At 40.8% G+C, this 19,284-nt stretch overlaps 1 protein-coding gene across 2 annotated transcripts in view; it reads left to right on the top strand.

The window, feature by feature from the left end:
- Positions 1–9,256: 9,256 nt before the first annotated feature.
- The window catches only part of LOC115417885 (protein enabled homolog), a 26,032-nt gene continuing 16,004 nt past the window's right edge, over positions 9,257–19,284 (top strand). For both annotated transcript variants that reach the window (XM_030132079.1, XM_030132078.1), the window contains exons 1-2: positions 9,257–11,108; positions 17,591–18,684. In XM_030132079.1, the coding sequence (XP_029987939.1) occupies positions 10,032–11,108; positions 17,591–18,526 (2,013 nt within the window). In that variant the 5' untranslated portion in view covers positions 9,257–10,031 and the 3' untranslated portion in view covers positions 18,527–18,684. The remainder of the gene's footprint in view (positions 11,109–17,590; positions 18,685–19,284) is intronic.

Genomic DNA, 19,284 nt, shown 5'->3' with positions numbered 1-19,284 from the left:
ATTTACACTGAAAAATGTAAAATGCAGACAATGGTATTATAATAAATGGTAATAAATCCCTTAGGAAAGACAAAGAAAATCATCTGGAAGATGTGACAAAAATAGTTGTGGGTCTTCAAAGGTTAACAGTTGTCTAAACAGTTCTTGTTATCCATGCCAACAGATTCATTATCTCCTGCAGATGTTACAGAACATCACCAATGTTTTTTCACCATGAGACAGAGGAGACAAGTCTGAATGTGAAATACAAATGTTGTGTAGGAAAAATATTAATATGAAAAAATTAGTTTTTCTGGATTTGAACTGAAATGTCTTACTTATTTTTGCTTTAATGGTCAGTTGGATGGAACTCCTTTAACCTTGGTGCTCATTATTCACATTTTCTTAGTCCCTGGGCTTTGGGAGTTACATTTTCTGTGAGAGCATAAATGTAGCTTTATTTGTGATAAATATGGTGAACAGTTGTAAATGGCTTCAGAGTTACAGAAGTTTTAAAAGAAAATGTTCAAGTATTTCCAAGTGCCTCTTTCCACTCTATGGTTGATTGAATAAGTCATGCAGGCAGGAACAAAAAACATTAAATCTAAAATCTAGTTTTCTAAATGCCATTGTAGATATTAGTCTGCTGATTGTGCCCAATAAAGTCTGAGGTCTTGTGACCTGTTCAAAGTTTCAACCATGTCTCTATCTTAAAGCACAATATGGTGTGGTGGCTGATGTGATTTTGACCATTTTCTTCCCACTGAAAATAAATGGGAATTATTTTTTTTATTTATTTTTTTTTTTTTAATTTCAATATCACAGTCACTCAAATCACTGAGAAAAAAGGACTATACATTTTTCTTGAATTTCTCACGTTTTGATATAGTATTTTGCTAGTGTTTTCTCAAAGCTGTGGGGCACAGTAACATGCTCAAATTTGTGCAGAAGAATAAAAATGACACCAAATACTAATGTGTCTGCTTGTGCATAGCAGGTACATTATGATTTATTTCTGTTGCACTAACAAACTCAGTGGAGAAATGTATTATTTGTTGATTCATGTTACAGCATGAAATGGAAACAGCTTTGTTTCCTCAGCGGTGGATACCTTCACAATTATTGTGTGGACGTAACTCAGCTGACATATGCAAAGCACTTTGTCACCTTTTGATTTATTTACCACAGATTCATGTTTTTGTTCTTCATTAATGTGGAAATCTATGAGTTGAGGCCAACATCTCAATCTAACAGTTAGATCTGTACTTTCTAAATCTTATTACAGTGTCGAATGAAAAGGAGAAATCCCCTTTTACCGAAGGCCTTTGCTGACCTTTCTAGCATTCCCAAATTTTCTTTAACACCAATCTCATGTAGGTTAACAGCCTGAGCAGAGCTGAGTGCTGCTTATTATGTATTACTTTGCTTTTGTAGTCCTTCCACATCATTACTCATCCAGTATGCTTAAAGGTGCTCTCCCCTCTGGCAAGCACAGCTATGACAGTCAGCTTAGAAGTTCCAAGTCTTTCAAAACTTTTTTTTTCCTCAGTCTTCCTCCCCTTTCTCTGTCTCTCTATTACTCATTTTTGGTGTCCCAACATCTCTGTTTTTCCCTTCCCCCTGTCTTTCTTTCCTCCTCACTTACTCTAGTCCTAAGAGAGCACCTGACTGATGTGTTGTTCAAGGATGAAAAGCATGGCGGAGGGGAATCCAAAAGCAAACAACACAAAAATATACATGAGAAGATGAAAAGACACTGCTGTACACACATGCATACACAACACTGAATGCCAAAACCCTGAGGATTATCATCAGTGCAACACTGGACACTTCAGGGAAGACAGCATCTGCTCACTTCCATATTTAATGCCACAAAAAGAACATTGTGTTCTCAGAAAACTTCTCATTTTCACTTAGTGTAAACGCACTGGCAAAATACAGCAGCGCATACAAATTGTATCCCTTCCACTCTACATTTTTCTGCCATCCAGGTGGCTATAGAAAGTTCTCCAAACGCCCAAAGGCATTCACACTGTTCACACTGTGACTAAAAGTCATTTTGCACAGGAAATTTTGACAGACACGGGCCCTCGCCTTTCAAAGCACTGCTTTTACATCTATCTTTTCCACCAAGTTATGTAAGGTATTCAGTGGTGAGCTCTCTGGTTGCTCTCTCTCTCTCTCTCTCTCTCTCTCTCTCTCTCTCTCTCGCTCTCGCTCTCGCTCTCGCTCTCGCTCTCTGTGTTTCTGTCTGCCCAAAGAAATTCAACCAGCAAACTGTATCTGCAGAGGTGGTAAAGTTCAGCAAACACACATGCATTTAGTGTCACTGTGCACACACACTATGCTGCTTCTCGATAGACAGCCAGTCAGATACAGGACATTACAGGAGATACTGGACAAGATTACAAGGAGGCCATATGCTCTCACTTTCTTCCTTTGTCCTCCTCCTGGCTGTCGTTCATATTAAAAACTACACAATGGTGACAAGAAGGTGTGAAGATCTGGGGCCTGTTTCATGAAACTAGGATTCCGTCATCCAGGATGACTGACTAAGCCACGCTCAACGAATCCAAAACATGGGAGTCCAGGCTTCATCGGTTTCACAAAGACCAAGCCAGTATGAACGGACACGGATTCATCAAGCCAGGTGTAACTCATCCTGGATAAGTGTGTGCACTCGGCTTCCTCAATAGACCTCGACATCGATCACAGATTCACCGATTCACCATCAGTGACGTGCAGTCAGAGGAGGCAGGGGAGGCAGAGCCTCCCTTGTCAATCTTGAAAAGAAAAAAAACTTGACTATAAAATATAATAAATGTTGATAGTTGTCAGCTGGTATGTCCTATAAACTCATTTTCCGTTCGAATCCAATATTGTTATTATTATTATTACTTTTTGCCAATTAGAACAGCAGAATTTCCGCATGCTCCGTTCAAATACAGGGAGGAGATGCGTTGTGAGGCAGCAATGTGCTGTGCCTCCAGGAGAACTGTCTACTCCCCTCATGAACTCTGCTGGTACCCGATGAAAATATTGTGTCGCTGTCCCTCTGTATATCGCAGTTAAAATGCTTTCAAACACTCTGATTATATCCTTCCATAATCTGCATAACGTATGGAATGTATTTCTGTAATGTGTTTAGGCTCGCAGATTAATCATAAAACCGCAGTGAAAAAGTCCCTAGGGGAGGCAAACAGTACCCCTGCCTAATGAGAGATGGCGCCTGTGAGTCCACAGATTCATGCGCTTATAATCTTCTTCGTTCTTTTTTATACACTTTAATTCACCATGATCGGCGCATGGATTTCATGTACAAATAAAGGTAAGACCATAAACTTTTTTTATTTTTAGTTTGAAATGGCTCTTTTTGAAGGTTTCCTGTTGAGTTCCTGCCAGTCTACCTATGCTGACTTGATGCAGAGCCCATATACCCAGGCCATTCCTTTTGCTCACTCTCTCTATTCCAGTTTCTCAGGCCACCATATATTTGTAGATCTGTCTCTGAAAGAGTCAGTGCCCCCCCAGCCATGAACCCCACTGCACGTCACTGTTCACCATGGTAACTAGAGCACCGGACTTTACCCCATCGGACGCAAAACTCCTCATTTTGGCAAACGAGGAAGTAAAGGACCGAATCAAAAAGAAAGACAACACCACAACAGTTACAAAAACAACCAGAGACAGCGGTAAAGGACTGCAGACCACTGAATGAGTTAAGTAGTGCACAAACACACACTGACCACTCGGCTGAAACCGTCACAATTACAACCCAAAGAGTTAATGAACATCTGTGAAAACGGAGTTGTGAAATTGTAAGTTAAACTAACTGTAGATGTGAGTGAAATGGTGTAAATGTAACTTCATCAGACTGAAGAACTCTGATAAATAGATGAACTCACTGACTTCAGTGAATTTACCTTTGGGATAAATAAACTTATCTTATCTTATCTTATCTTGTTTTATCTTATCTTATCTTGTTTTATCTTATCATGATTCATGACTTTGACATTGTTAATTAACCCATAAAGACCCAAACATCAATCACTACTGATCTAAACTGTTTAATCCCTGTTGATCCACTAATCCTATTAATCCATGTCAATAATTAGTGTAAAATACAGTTCTTCATCTTCTCATGGTCATCAGATATGACCCATTTGGACATTCAGAGGCTCCATAGTGAACGTGGAAACACTGTCATCTTCTACAACATTGATTCACCAGTAAAACCCATGGAGTTGGATCAATGACAGTGGATGGACACACTGGGTTTATGTTCAGTTAATGACAGATTGGACTGAAAAAGACACTGTTTATTCAGTTTGATCTGTTTCTGATATAATAACCATCAACTTTAATCTGAGCTTTAATGAACATCTACATGATCAGTGAATTAAATATAGGAAAATATCTGATTTATACTGATAAAATACAAACTACAAAAGATAATATTCTAACAAATGGAGATAAATCACTTAAGAAAGGTTAGCTATAGAGAAAATTTATTTGTGAACTGACATTAAAGTAGTGCTGGGCCTTTATGGGTTCATGAACACTGTTCATTGTTTGTGATGTTCGTTGTTTGGTTTCATATTCTTCATCTTATCATTTCAGATGGTCCATGCTGACTGTCTCATCAGTGTTGTGTCTCAGTGGTCTGGTTCTGGTTCGGCCCATGACCCCTGAGTCTATCGGACCTCTGGAATCTGTCAGCGCCTATCACAAGGTGAGCCACACAACCTCTGTTAACAACCACTTTTACATCAGATCTGTGTCCAGAATGTCACTGTATTTCTGAGGTTGTGATGCTGAGCTTTTGTGTTGACAGGTGAATTGTCTGGTGTGTTTCTGGGGGACAGGGGGTCTACCTGGGGGGCAGGGGGTCTACCTACCAGCCTTTTCTCCTGACACCATACACAGACCCCCAGGAACCACAGCAGGCCTACAGTCATGCCCATGCCAGGACAAGGACCAGGATCCAAATGACCTTTGACCTCCTGAAGGAATGCTTTCACTGTCTTCACCACTTAAGGGTCAGCCCTTTGAGGTCATGTGACATCACTGTGGCCTGTACTGTCCTCCACAATGTGGCCTGAGGAAGAAGAGGGAGGGAGGGAGCCCCCCCACCCACAAAAGTGCATCACACATAGACTGGGACAATCCTGCCATCTTCCCTGATGACCGCAGTGATCAGCTGGCCAGGGACCAATATGTGTTCAATTATTTTAGTTCAGGTGCACGATTTAAGGTAAATATGTCCTGCAGGGGCAGAGGAATTTGTGGGGTTTTTTTTTGTTTGTTTGTTTGTTTGTTTTTTGTTATTCAATTTAAATTGATTTGGCCTGTTTTGATGTTTGTGTTACATACTGTGTATATACTGTATGTATACTGTATGTATACTGTGTATATACTGTGTGTTTACTGTGTGTACTGTGTTGCAGGGAGGCTACTGCATCCATTCATTTGTCTGTTCATTTGTTACGTATGGATTTGTCTTGCATTTCTTTCAGTGTACAGACATGTGTATTTCTGTCAGTGTGCAGACATGTGGGCTGTATTCTACCTTTAAATGTGCATTTATTCTTCTGTTCTATCATATGCTTTGGTTCTGTTCTTTCTATCTTGTACAGTCTCTGTGTGACTTCAGTTTTAAAGGAGCTGATGGTTTTACTTGCTTTGATTGATCCTTATTCAGTAAAGGAACATCATGTTACTCTTTGTGTATTTATATTTATATGACATACATAGTCCATGGGAAACTGTCAGTTATCCAAGTATAAATAATACAAAGACTGAAAGGGTCAAAGTAATCAAATTCCTTGGAATAACTATACAAAAGAAGTGAAGTTGTTGTATATTGTAGTTAATGGAGGTGTGGGGGAATACTGACAGAACTAATACAAATCCAATCAACATTATTCAGAAAAGGCCAATACCACTGATCAATAAAGTGTCCTATAGGGAACACACACATCAGTTTATGATCAAACTAAAAGTTTTAAAGTTCGGTAACTTAGTCTACTTTAAAACAAAACAATTCATGTTGAAAATTTAAAAAATCGGTTGTCTGTTCATATTCAGAGCTTGATTAAAATATGGGAAATTATTTCTAATTTCAGAGGAAGTCATGTGTTCAATAAACCTTCTGTTAGAACAAATAGGAAGACATTTAGTCTGTGTGTTGGAGGAAATGTTTGGAACAAGTTCAATCCTGAGTTCAAAGACTGTACAACACTATTTATGTTTAAAACTAGGTTTAAATGTCATGAAAATAAATGAATAATGTGAATGTTCATTTTTCCACTCAAACTATTGAATTGTTTAGTTTTTTGTTGTTTCTATTGTTACTAAGCTAAAGGCATTGGTATCTATTTTATTTCATTTTGTTTGGTGATATGAATGGGGGGGTCAGCAGAATGATCTTAGGCTTCAACCTATTCCTTTACAGACTCTTTAGTTTTTAAAAAATTGTATCTGCATAAATGTTTAATGTTTGAAATGTCTGAATAAACACAATTGAACTGAACTGATCTAATGATTGCAAAATCATTTAAAATCATCATTTATGTAAAATTATTGAAATTAATAATCACAAATGTTTATATACTGACAGTGGGTCTAGTTACTGTGATTCCATTGTTTAATGGGCAGTGGAATAACTATTGGTTTCCATTTGTGGTGACTGTTGACTGAAATGAGGGATGAGATAAAATAAATCCTGGAACTTAGCCTGGTCTGGACCAGGCTAGCTCCACAGACTAAATCTCCATGGTAACTTATATCAAAACATATCCTGCTTTCCCCTATCCTGCTTTTGTGAAACCAGATCATGGATAAGTTGAGCCAGGATAGCCATCATATCCCGGCTTAATCCCTTATCCTAGTTTTGTGAAACAGGCCCCTGGTGGACCCAAGGAGGAAAACAGGAGAGTGTTAGAAATACTGGTGCAAACCAAAAACAAGTTTTTTGTACTGTCTGATTTTGTATTTCAGTCACTCACACACATATTCACCACATTAATATAATGGATGGTGTAAAAGCAAGTGAGTCGGCCTTAAATGTACAGCAACTGTGACAGCTATTTATTATTTTGCACTGACTTTAAAATGAGCAGTGATTGTATGTTTCACCACCATGTTATTTATGGACCTCACTACGCAAGTACCTGATTGTAAGGAAAACTGGGAAAACACTTGACATACAAGAAAAGCACACACACACATAAAAGCATATGCATCCAAGTATGCCTGTTTTCAGTATGTGTACTTTTAGGTGATTTTCCTGCTTAGTTTTCAAATTGAAAGGAAAACTATATGATCACATCATTTTTAGTGAAATCAACTTAGTCAAAAGCATTTGTTTAACATCTGTTAAGCTTTTTGTGAGGGCATGTTTGTGTGCTGTTTGTCTCTGTCTATGTTTTAATCTTTCAACAGCCTCTTTTCATGCAACCTTAACCTCAGTTTAGGGCTCAAGCCGTTTTGGCTTGTAAAGGTAGCCAAAAACAAGTGTTACTGATAACATGGCTAAAGATGGCTCAGTTCCATGGAGTTGAACCCGTTGGTCATTCCAGTGAACCAACATGTGTTGAAACTCATGTTACACCTGTGTTTTCTGTTTTAACCTTTTAACCCTTTAAGACACACAACTATTTTTGTCACAACATCCAAATAATTTTTTTGTCTTTCCCAAGTGATTTATTACCATTTATTATAACATTATCCTCTGAATTGATCATATTACAATGAAAATCATGTATTTCCTTAAATTTAATTCACTGATCATGCAGATGTTTGTTATAGCTCAGAGTAAATTCAAAGATTATTAGATCAAAACAAGAAAACTGAAGAAAAATGATCAATGTTGCAGAAGATGACAGAGTATCCACATCCACTATGGAGCCTCTGAATGTTCAGATGAGTCATATGTGATGACCATAAAAAGATGACAAACTGCATTTCACACCAATTATTTGTATATATTGATAGGATTAATCAACAGGTATTAAGCATTTTAAATTAGAAGGTGCTTTTGGTTGGTGGTGGATGTTTGGGTCTTTATGGGTTAACATCAGCTCTTTTCATGGAACCCTTGGCAAGGGTTAGACTTAAGGAGGGGAAGGCCAATATCCATGTATAGTATTGTTAATTTGAAATGAAATATCTTGTAGTTTCTGAGTTCAATGTGACTGAAACACAACCCCAACTACAATCACTTTTAACGTGGTTCAAATGTACTACTAACACTAACAAGCACAGTCATAAACAGGCATGCATTGAAGGCTGCAGCTCTAGATATGAAAACAGCCCCTCAGCAGCAGTGTGTGTGTGTGTGTGTGTGTGTGTGTGTGTGTGTGTGTGTGTGTGTGTGTGTGTGTGTGTGTGTGTATGTATGTGCGCGCGCGCCCGCATATTCATCCACTATATCGTGTGGAATGAGAAGCCCTAAAGGATTAATAGTGGAGGCTCTATTACTGCCTCTCTTTATTGTTTTTTATCCAGACTTGTGGTCATTACTGGCTGACAGCGTCTGTCAACATGTAGGCTTGAATCTTCTTAGCCTGGAGATTACACACAGCCTGGGTCTATTTCCTGTCACCCCACGCACCTGTATAGTAGAACATGTCACTGAATGAAGTCATATTTTACCAGGGCAGTACCGGAGGAATAGATTGCAGAGCTGACTAACAGAATGACAGATGCTTTGAATGTCTCTGTGCTGAGTGACAGCAAACTGTCAGGGCTTTTTGTGGGTCTGTGCTGCTGTCTTTTCACTTCACAAACTGCCAAAGAGAGGGAGGGACCCATCCCACCACAGCTGAGTGAAAAAGGCACCTAGGAGGCATCTTTGGGCTTGTCAGACACAAGAAATCTAATCCAGACAGCCAAGAATTGGAATTTGAATGCGAAACCCGAAAATAGCGGCTGTCTCCGCATAATTGGAACAAATGGAAGCTGGATGTGCTGCAGAAAATAAAACAAGAAAACAACTGGGATGTAACGTGACACTATTTGCTGACAGATACAATAAGCTGGGGAGGGCTATGTCATAAGCAGGTGGTTGTTTGTAGCTGGGCAGCTTATAGTTTCTGTCAAACTGCTGCTGATCTCTGATCTTGTAGGTCGCAATTATGTGTGCCCCCCCCCCCCACACTATTCCTCCTCCATCCCATCCTGCTGCTATCCTCCCCTACTCTTTTAAACCCCCTCTGGTATCCTAAGCACCATTTAATTGTGAGAGGCTGAGCTGGGGAAGGAGTAATCAGATGAGAACAGAGGCAGGGGGAATCACGTGGATATACATTGGCTAACGGGGATTAATAACACTGGTGTCTTGATTGAAGTTCAGCTGCTTTCCCTGGCAAAGAGGAGGTGGGGTAGGGGAAGAACGAGAAGGAAAGGGAGATAAGTAGAGGAGGGAGTTGCAAACACATACTGTAGGAGAATAAGAGCAGGGAGGAAAGACAGATATGGGGAAAGAAAAGGGAAATAGAAAAATGGAGTTAGAGCAGTGAGAGGGAGTGGGAGGAAGAAAGAGCGAGGATAGGAGGCAGTGCAGTGCAGTGGGGAGGGGGGAGAGAGAGAGATCTAGAGACAGGAAGCATCCACTGCTACTGAGCCAGTCAGACGCAGGCAGGCAAAGAGAGAAGACTGAGGAGGGAGGCCTCGGCATCTCCAAGGCCACAGTAGTGAGGGGGTGACGAGCTCAAGAGCACTACAACCGACTGAACAGTGGGAGGAGAAGCAAACATGAAGGAGAAGAGCAGGGAATAAGGCAGGGTGATAAATTCAGAACCAGGCTTCAACAGGAAAAGGGAGGTGGGCAGCAGGATCGGAGCTGAAGAGGGTGGAAGCAGATAAAAGTTTTGGAGAGTAGGAACCAGGAGAAGGCAGAGAGGAGGCCTAGAGTGAAGACAGTCCATGTTGATGGCAAAGGTAGGAGGAGATACATGGAAAAAGAGGAGGAAGCTGTGTTGGTCTCAGGAGTCCTCCTGTTCCTCTCCGGCGTCTTCTCTCTGTGAGGCGACTGGATCTCATCCATCACCATGTTCTCTGACAGCAGGCCTCGGGAACAGAAGGGCTTTAAGCCTCACGCCCCCCACTTCATACCATGGCTGCGCAATAGTTTGAAGCCCCACCACAGCAGTGACTTGGGACTCAACGGACCTTACAAATCCAGCTCTGATGCCAGCAAAAATCTGACCCCACTGGAGAAAGCAAAAGGGATCGGCTTCTTTTCCAAGGAGAAGAAGGGGGATCTGCGGTGCAATGGTGTTGGGATGGCGAGGATGCTGCCTGTGGTTCTGAGAGGACATCATATACTGTCAGGAACTCTGGGGAAGCAGAGGGAGGAAAGTCCTGCCAAGTGGAACCAGACCCCAGAGCTTCAACTAGAACCAAACATCGATTCAAGGGATGGGCCGAAGGTGCTGGACAAGACCTCCACCTCTGTTCAGGACAACCACACCTTTGACAAGAACCATGGCAGCATTCTGAGCCTGATTCAGTGTCAGAATGAAGAGACCACCACCTCAGCCAGGAAATATGGGCCATTAGTGGGACCCCCTCCCACTCCTGTTCCTGCTTTGGAGTCAAACTGTGAGGTGCCTGTTGTGGTGTGCATGGAGGACAAGGGGGGGAAGGTGTGGAACTACTCCAGCCATATGTACAGCCACAGAGACTTGCATTCATCCAGCTGGTTGGGCTCAGACACACAGGGGGTCATAAAGAGACAACATGGCTTCAGCTCCAACTTCAGCTTCATCAAACACCAGAGCAGGAATTCCCAGAGCCACCGAGACCTGAGCACACTGAGGGAGCCCCCTGTGGATAGCTTCAATGGGCCCCTCAATGGACTCATCTTTTCCACAGAGGTCCATCACAGAGGCCTGGGCTGCAGCACCACCGTCAGAAGGCCCAGAAAACCTAGACCAAGCTCAGAGCGCATTTCCAGCCAGAGTCAGACGTGGTTACAACAGAGGACTTACAGTGAATCGGAAGGAATACACCAGAAGGAAGCAAGGTGCAACAGAAAAGTGGTTCGAAACCAGATTAAACGTGTGGTGGATAACCTGGAGCAGGTCCTGACAGCACTGAGGGATGTTCAACAGGAAATGAAAGAGGTAATGAGACAGATCCATACCAATATTACAGAAAGAAACAGATAGTGAATAAGCAGCAACCCTCAGTTTTCATATCAGGTCAACCTATTATTACTGGTCTGAAAAATAAAGCACAAAGAGAAAGCAGAGAAGTTTTGCACCCTGTCACAGCATGGAGGAAGTGTTCGAGCTTATGCTAAAACAACAAACCTTTAAGGCTTGTAGGCTTACAGATAACAATGCAGCCAAGAAATGTGTGTCCTCAGCAGAATTTACCCTGTATTACAAAAAGTCAGCTTCAGGATGGCACGAATCCACCACAGTCTGCAAAGTGTTTCTCTGACTCTCCATACTGTCACTGCTTTCCAACATTTACAGCACTTGTTTTTACTTAATGCATACATTTTCATAGCAAGGATAGCTGTGCCTCATTTGTCTGATGTGCTCAAGGGCTGCTGAGATACTGAGATGATGCTGAGTTCTTCCTCTCATTCTCTTTTTCTGTCCTCATCCAACGTGCGTCCTGTGCTTCCTCATTTCTTCTTTCAGTCTCCTTCCTCATAGACAGATGCTGCTTGAGGCACAGCTGGATTACATCTGAAGCTTTTCATAATGCATTTATATCTAAGTATCTGTCCTTCATTATCCTCTTCTAGAAAAACTGACACAAACATCTTGCTCCTGCCATGTGGTGTAGGAGCATAAACCTTAGGTAGTATCCTCATCATCCTGTTACGCGAGCAGCTGTGAAAGGTTTTTGTGTGACAGTATTAATATAAAAATGATGAAAGAGCATATGAGCTACAGAAAAAAAGAGGGGAAGGAGAAGGGAAGCAGATTCAGTGATGTAAAATCCCAAATTTTCACACCAGGAATGACCGATCAAAGGAAGATAAGGCACCAGAGAAGACTTTGGTCATTTATTTATTTAAAAGCCCCATTTTATCATTCTGTTGCATGAGCAGCAACCCTCAGTTGTTATTTAATAATCAACCACTGTACTAAAAGGGAGCCTTTAAAACATTTTAGACAGTTTGTACAAATCTTCAAGCAACACTAAAGACTCACACAGCAAGAGGAAAAATATCACAAAAAGCAAACTTACATATCAATCAGATGGTGATTTTCTTCTGCTAAGTGATATCAAAAACTACATTGTAACTGAGAACTTTGTGCCAAATGATTAAGTTAAATGAAACATGTTAAAAGAAGACATGGAGACCTCAGGTAAAAAACAAACAAACATTGTTTTTAATAAACACTCTTGGGATCAACAGATGAAATACAGCTGGGTCATCTGTACTTTTATCATCCTAAATTTATGACATTAACAAGCAGCACAAACCCAGAGTCACTTGATGTGCTTATATGAGCTGTACTTCAAAGTAATATGAAAAGCCTCACTCAAAAAGCTTCAGCAACAACAACCAAAAAAAAAAAAAAAAAGATAAACCAGGTCATCTTTTGACATCGGCAAGGATGTTATTGAATAGAGAGAACAAAACAATAATTCATCTGTTCCAGCAGGGCTGAGGATTTATCTGTGCACACAGAGCAGGTGGAGAGATAGGTCAAACATTTTCCCCAGCCTTGTTTTCTTCAGCCCCCATCACATAAACGTGTGTGTACATATTTGTGTGTACTCTATATCCTCAAACATAACTGTGTGTTTGTGTAATTATTTGGGTTGTGTGTACAGACACAGGCTCTGCAGTCATTTGAATATATGCATGTATGTAGATGTACTTACCCATGTGTGATAGATTGTGTACAGTGCAACTCCATCTGTCTCCAGAGGGATTTCTTCAAAGGGACATCCACCTACACGTAATATTTCCCGCAATAGTAATCCTGTTTTTAGGTAAAGCTTTTTTTGGTGAATGTAGTATAAAGGCTCATGTGACACTTGGATTACAGATATAAATCATACAAGAATTTACTCCAAATCTTTCCATATTATAAATGGACACTCACAACCAGTGCACCCAGATTTTATATATTTGCAGTCCAGTCCTCATTATTGTAAACTCTGTAGCTACTGTATTTTTATGCTCTCAGTTATGTTAAGTTTCCATACAATGACATGGAATAGGACGAATACAGCAAAGGTCTGCATTAATACTGTGAAACAGTACTGAGGTGATTATTTGAATGGACTGTTAATTGGAAATGACAGTCATCGTCATAATAGAGCAATAATAATGATCTATTAACCAAAAATACCAAACATCTGTGTCTGGCTTTTTAAATCAGAAACACATTTTGCCTGTCTTTGCTCAATATCATTTCAATTTGAGTATCTAATTTTCTCTGGGTTGTTCAAAAAAGCAGTAGCACTTTATAATAGGGGTTTTGTTAGCAAAGATTTACGGATAGGTTAGAAGAAGGCTACTAATTGTGTTTATAAGTCGCTAATGAGTTAGTAAATGAGTGAGTTAAGTAAGGAGCACAATTTGAGATTTAAGTGTCAACATTATCAAATAGTGAAACTGGATCACGTATGAACTTCTTTATTTTGTTTATTAGTCAGTATGTTAAATCGTTTACTGAATTACCATCATGTAAAATTAGATGAAACAAGGGACCTTAATAGAAAGTTTGAAATAAATCCCAATTCATCAGTGAATAGAGGGTATGCACGCGACATCACTGCTAGCGGACGTCACCACGGTTACGCCCACTGAGTGGCAGAAAGAGGGAGATGAGTGACAGTGTTGGCTTCAATACCGTTTAAACTTAAGAACAATAATCAATAAAAATGGGGAAGAGCTCTTGTGCGATTGATTGTATGAACAGGTTTGAAAAGCAGTCGGAGCTATCGTTTTACAGACACTGAAAGACAAAGAACAGAGAAGTACGGTAGATGGATCCAGGAAACCAAACCTAGATTTGTGGATCCCATTTCGTGTCAGGTAATATTAATTTATGCTATATTTTTGGGTAAAATCATATGTTAAATGATGTATTGTTTTGGCTAATGTTACTTCTTACTAAAGCTCTTGGTTTCATGATCAGATCTTTCATGGTTTTCGTCTTCATTTTGTGATTCTGAACCTTGTGCTCCTACATGATTTGTAAACTAACTTAAACTGAGGCTAACCCAGTTTTTCAAATAAGGGGGTACTTGAGCAAAAAGCTACGACAGAGTATTAGGGCCACATAAGAAAATAAAAACGCTTGTCACTACGAGAATAAAGTCATAAAATATCGATATAAAACCCGTAATTTTATGATGAAGTCGAATATAAAAAGAATCACAATGTTATGACAATAAAGTCGTAGTTTTATATATATATATATATATATATATATATATATATATATATATATATATATATATATATATATATATATATATATATAAGGGTAGAGACTGCGATCTGGTAGGATCAGCGATTCTACCAGTAGAGACTCCGATCAGAGTCTCTACTGGTAGAAACTCCGATCCTGCCAGTAGAAGGGTTAGGGTTAGGGTTAGGGTTAGGGGTTAGGGTTAGGGTTAGGGTTCGGATTGGAGTTTCTACCAGTAGAGACTCTGATCGGAGTTTCTACTGGTAGAGACTACGATCGGAGTCTCTACTGGTAGAATCGCCGATCCTACCAGATCGCAGTCTCTACCCTGACATATATATATACAAACTCATAATTTAACAAAAATGTCATTTGTTTATGAGATTAAAGTCGTCATATTCTAAAGCCATAATGTTACAAGAATAAAGTCCCTGCTCGTCCACAGCAGTAGTATCTGTGTTGTATAAAGTACTTGATATTAACTAGACGTAAATCTCCTCAGTACCAGTAGATCATGCATATATTCACTGGGGTCAGTACATGGTCTACTGTAAATGCACTTTCGATCAGTTGGTTTTCTGCCTAGTTTTAGCCCCTGGTTGTCAGTGATGATGAAACCATGTCAGTGGCGGCTGCTCGTCTTTCAGATGGGGGAAGCTCATTGTTGGCTTACATTAAAAAAATTGTCAAGTTATTTAAACATAAATTCGGCCCTCCGTTCCTTTTTAAGAAAATGGTCAGTGACCATTATTATTATTATTATTATTATTATTATTATTGTTATTATTATTATTATCGTACCAAGTCGGCATCTTTTCCAGGGACTGGACCAGTGTCCAACAGAGCTAGGCTGCTTAGATTGCTTTGGCCCATTGTGTTGTGGGTGTAAGACTTCAGCCTTTTTAAACAAGAGATGCTCCTTTCACTCCGACCTAGCCGACAGTTTGATTGATTTAACTATCTACAAAACGATATTAAACTCGAACAAGAAATGATTAAATTGTGGAACTGAAACAAGAAAACGTTGAAACTATGTTAAATTGAAACAAGGAAGTACAATGAGTGTGTTTTATTTACAGTGCAAGAAATGAACGAGTAATTTCGTAGTGGTTTCTCTCTGATTTCACAACAGAATGTGCGACGCTATTAAACTGAACTGTGTCAGTGAAGTAGATCTGAAAACAGCTGTCAATCAAACGGGATTCAGCCTTTCGACTGATCCTCCAATCAGCATGTGGGATTCTGGCGTCCAGCCCGGCCAAGCTCCGCCCACAGCTCCATTCACCCCCAGAGACACCCGGCGTCCGGGGGCGGGACAACATCGTGGCATTTATCCAATTACCGTCCAGTTTTGACGCAATGAAAAAAACTGTTCCATTCAGTCCCATTGAAGCCCATAGACACCCGCAGTCTACGGACAAATGCACTGAGCAGAGATCGAATGAGAGAACAGTGCAACAGGAATGGAGGAGAAGTGAACAGCATCTTGTCCGTTGATTTGTGATAAAGCTGATTCTGAACAAACTCATCTGTGAGATGAACGTGTTCTAACACATTTGTAGTCAATAAAATGTCAACACAACCGTACATATTTAACCATTTAATTTTCGTAATTTTAGGGGAAGCCGGGCTTCCCTTGCAGTCTATGAGAAATCGCCACTGAACCATGTATATGTGTTTCAGGTAAAAATAGCGATGATCCCCTAGCAATGTGATTGTAAGGCTATTCCAAAATTACTAATATCTCCCAAAATATTGGTCCTATCAACTTGCCATTTTTGCTAGTCTGTTCCTTGACCAAAAATACATAAGTATGCCAAACTGAAGCAGTAAGCTCTTTCCAAATTTTGTGTGAATCCCCGAACACACACATACACACACGCACACACACACACACAGAGGCCACTTGGCTTTTATAATATAGATTATATATTGATAGTGTTTTCAGCCACTGCTACAATACTCCCCAGATAGCAAATATTTTGGCAGTATTATGGCATACATTTGGCATTTTTGGCTTTCTTTTGGCATTATGAAAACCTTTAGGCTTAACTGTGGTATGATTAAGGTTATCCATAATAGATATGGAGGCACCAGCAATATATGGCTGAGTTATGGCATATGTCTGGTTAACCAAAAGACTGGGCAAAGAGCGGGATCAAGTATAGGGATGGGATGGCATGTTTTGGCTACTTTTTGGCTGGATTATGGAGATTTGGGGCTTTTCTTGGACAATTATGGCTCTATTTTGGAAGTCCACAATTAGTTTTGGGTGAATTTTGGCTTCCCTCTGGTTTGATTTTGGCTCACCTATTTTGGGCCATTTAGATCCGCCCAGGACTTTGCCAAATGGCATGCCAGTTTTGGGCCAAATTTAAGCCATAATGATTTTGCTATCTGGGTTAATACATTAGAATCAATGTTTAGCCAAGAACTAACTTCAACTAAAACTAGCTAGGTCACAAAACACAGTGATGTGTTCTGCTAGCACATGTTAGCAAGATATAGCATCCAAAATGGTCATGTAACTTAAGTTACATCCACATTACATAGAACCCTCTCTTAGGTCTGTAGTTGCCGTAGGTGCGTTTGTTGTGACACAAGCAATAATAACAATTTAACAGCATGACTAAGAGTTTAACATGCTAATAGCTAACATGAGCATCACTAGCAGTTTACTGACAGACCTTAAATTGTCTAGCTACATTTTTATCAACATGTGTTTTGTCAGGGATGTACATAATCCAGCACAACATAAATTATAGAACATTCAGGGAGGACAATAAAAAATGTTTAGTCTTCATTCAGTCTCAGATGAAACTGGCAGGTGTAAATGCTGCTGAAGGAGAAGGACACTCAGTACGTAATGCAATCAGATTTTTTTTTTTTTTTTTACTGTAATTCTAATCTGTGCTCACTCTTGAACAAGCAACAGATCACTATGTATTATAAGAGCTTATTAATGATTTAGAAAGTGTTTACAACCTAATGAAATATTTATAAATTCTTTACAAGATCATCTACACTGTAAAGTGGTACCAAAAAAGCAATAGTGGTGGAAATATGACCTTGAGCTCTGGGAAACTGACTGAATGGAATGAATGCAAAATTATTACATTAATTAATAAATGACAATAAGACATAATTATAGCCCTGTTAAGCAATGACAGAAGATAATTGTTTACGCAGGAGTTTTTGTTTATATTTTGTAGGTGGTGCATCAAATTGACTACCTAACATCGTCCATTGATCTGAATGAGGACGAGCAGCAACAGCATGGGACCAGAGGAGGAGATGATATCAAGGCTCACAGTAGCAGCAGCTCCAGCTCAGGTTCCAGCTCCAGCACCCGTCAGAGATCAGCAGAACCTGAGGATCAGCCAGGATCAGGCGTGTGGAGGGATCATCCAACCAAGAGCCAGTCTCCATCAAATGTGCTGCTGCTTCCTGTAGAGAGGAATCAAACCCCACGCTTCACCTGTACTGTTGGGTCTTTTCCGAGACAAGCTGCTAATCTCCTACTGTCAGTGTCAGACAAGACAAGCAGCCCACCTCAGTCCCAAACCTCCTCTGAAGTTACTGCATCTCCACAAATGACCCTCCCAGTTCGCCCCCCCACTCCTGGCCTTTCCCCTCTAACAGTAAACCTCTATCACCCCAACAGTCCTGTTTCTCACCCCCACTCTCCCAGGCCTTTCTCCTCCATCAGAGTCAGCCCCATCTCACCTCAATCTCCCCTATTTCCAAAGCCTCACCTGCCCCCCTCCCTTAGCCCTTCTGTTTCCAAAGAGTCCAAACTGAGATCTCATCAGACCCCCCAAGGCGACCCCCCATCTGCTGGCCCAGTCCCTGCAACATCGACCCAGCCTCCTTCTGCCATATGCTCCCCCACCAACTACCAAACACAAACGGTATCCAATGCTGACAGAGAGAGACGGGCATCCTTGGCAGGGGCTCACAGACCCTCCCAGGTGTATGCCCCCCCCCCTGCAGCAGCAGCCAAACCACCAACATCACAAGGCCGCAGAGGTCGTAAGCCTCCACCGTACCCACATCACAGGCTTTCTGAAAACACAAACAAAGCCAAGGAGCCCCGCAAAGCCCCTCCATACCCAGAGAAAAGAAGGCTGCTCTCGACCACTGTGTGAGACAATGCAGCAGGAAAAGGACAGGGGGGAGGCTGAATGAACAGAGCCATAGTCACAGCACCAGCCATGAGTCTGCAAAGAGTGGAGAGTGATTTAAGGTTCACAGAGTTGAGCTGACACCAAGTTTCCAAGGTGACAGGACTTAGACGCATCTTGGGGTGAGTATGTCCAGAAGACCAGTACACTCTGCTCATATCTCTAGAGGACATACGCTCAAAATGCACAATATCTGTCTGGGTAACAAGAGCCCCGGTACAGATGTTCATTTAACCACCAGGCTCTCACACTCCCACAGATTACTCAGTTAAAGGGCAACAGAAAAAGTCAAATTAGATAACTTCAGCTAGAACATGAAGGAAATTATAATTACTGCTGGATGACAAGACAAAGAAAGAAATGATTATTTTAGTGCGCTTGCAACCAGACACAACCACTCACATGCGTCAGTGTGGTCTGGGTTGGATAATTGATGGTATAATGAGAAGTCAGTGCAGCTCAAGCATCTTTGGCTTGAGTGAGGGAAGTCAGACTGGAAAGCTGTGATAGATATGAAGACAGATCAGGTCTCACAGTATGAGAAACTTAACACGGCTAAATGAGAAGTGACCAGGCTGAGCAACTCCAAGCCGCCCGGGTCACTAGCATTGAGCCTCGGGCCGATGTCAGGGGATTTGAGGAGCATCTGACTGCTTGCTGTACCCTTCACCCAAGTCCCTGGTGTTACAGGAACCCCATCTCCTTCACTGCCTCCGGCTTGA

Source organism: Sphaeramia orbicularis, chromosome 4, assembly GCF_902148855.1.
Source record: "Sphaeramia orbicularis chromosome 4, fSphaOr1.1, whole genome shotgun sequence".
Taxonomy (NCBI): Eukaryota; Metazoa; Chordata; class Actinopteri; order Kurtiformes; family Apogonidae; genus Sphaeramia; species Sphaeramia orbicularis.
The sequence above is the reverse complement of the archived record's forward strand: the minus strand, read 5'-3'. Positions and strand labels throughout refer to the sequence as shown.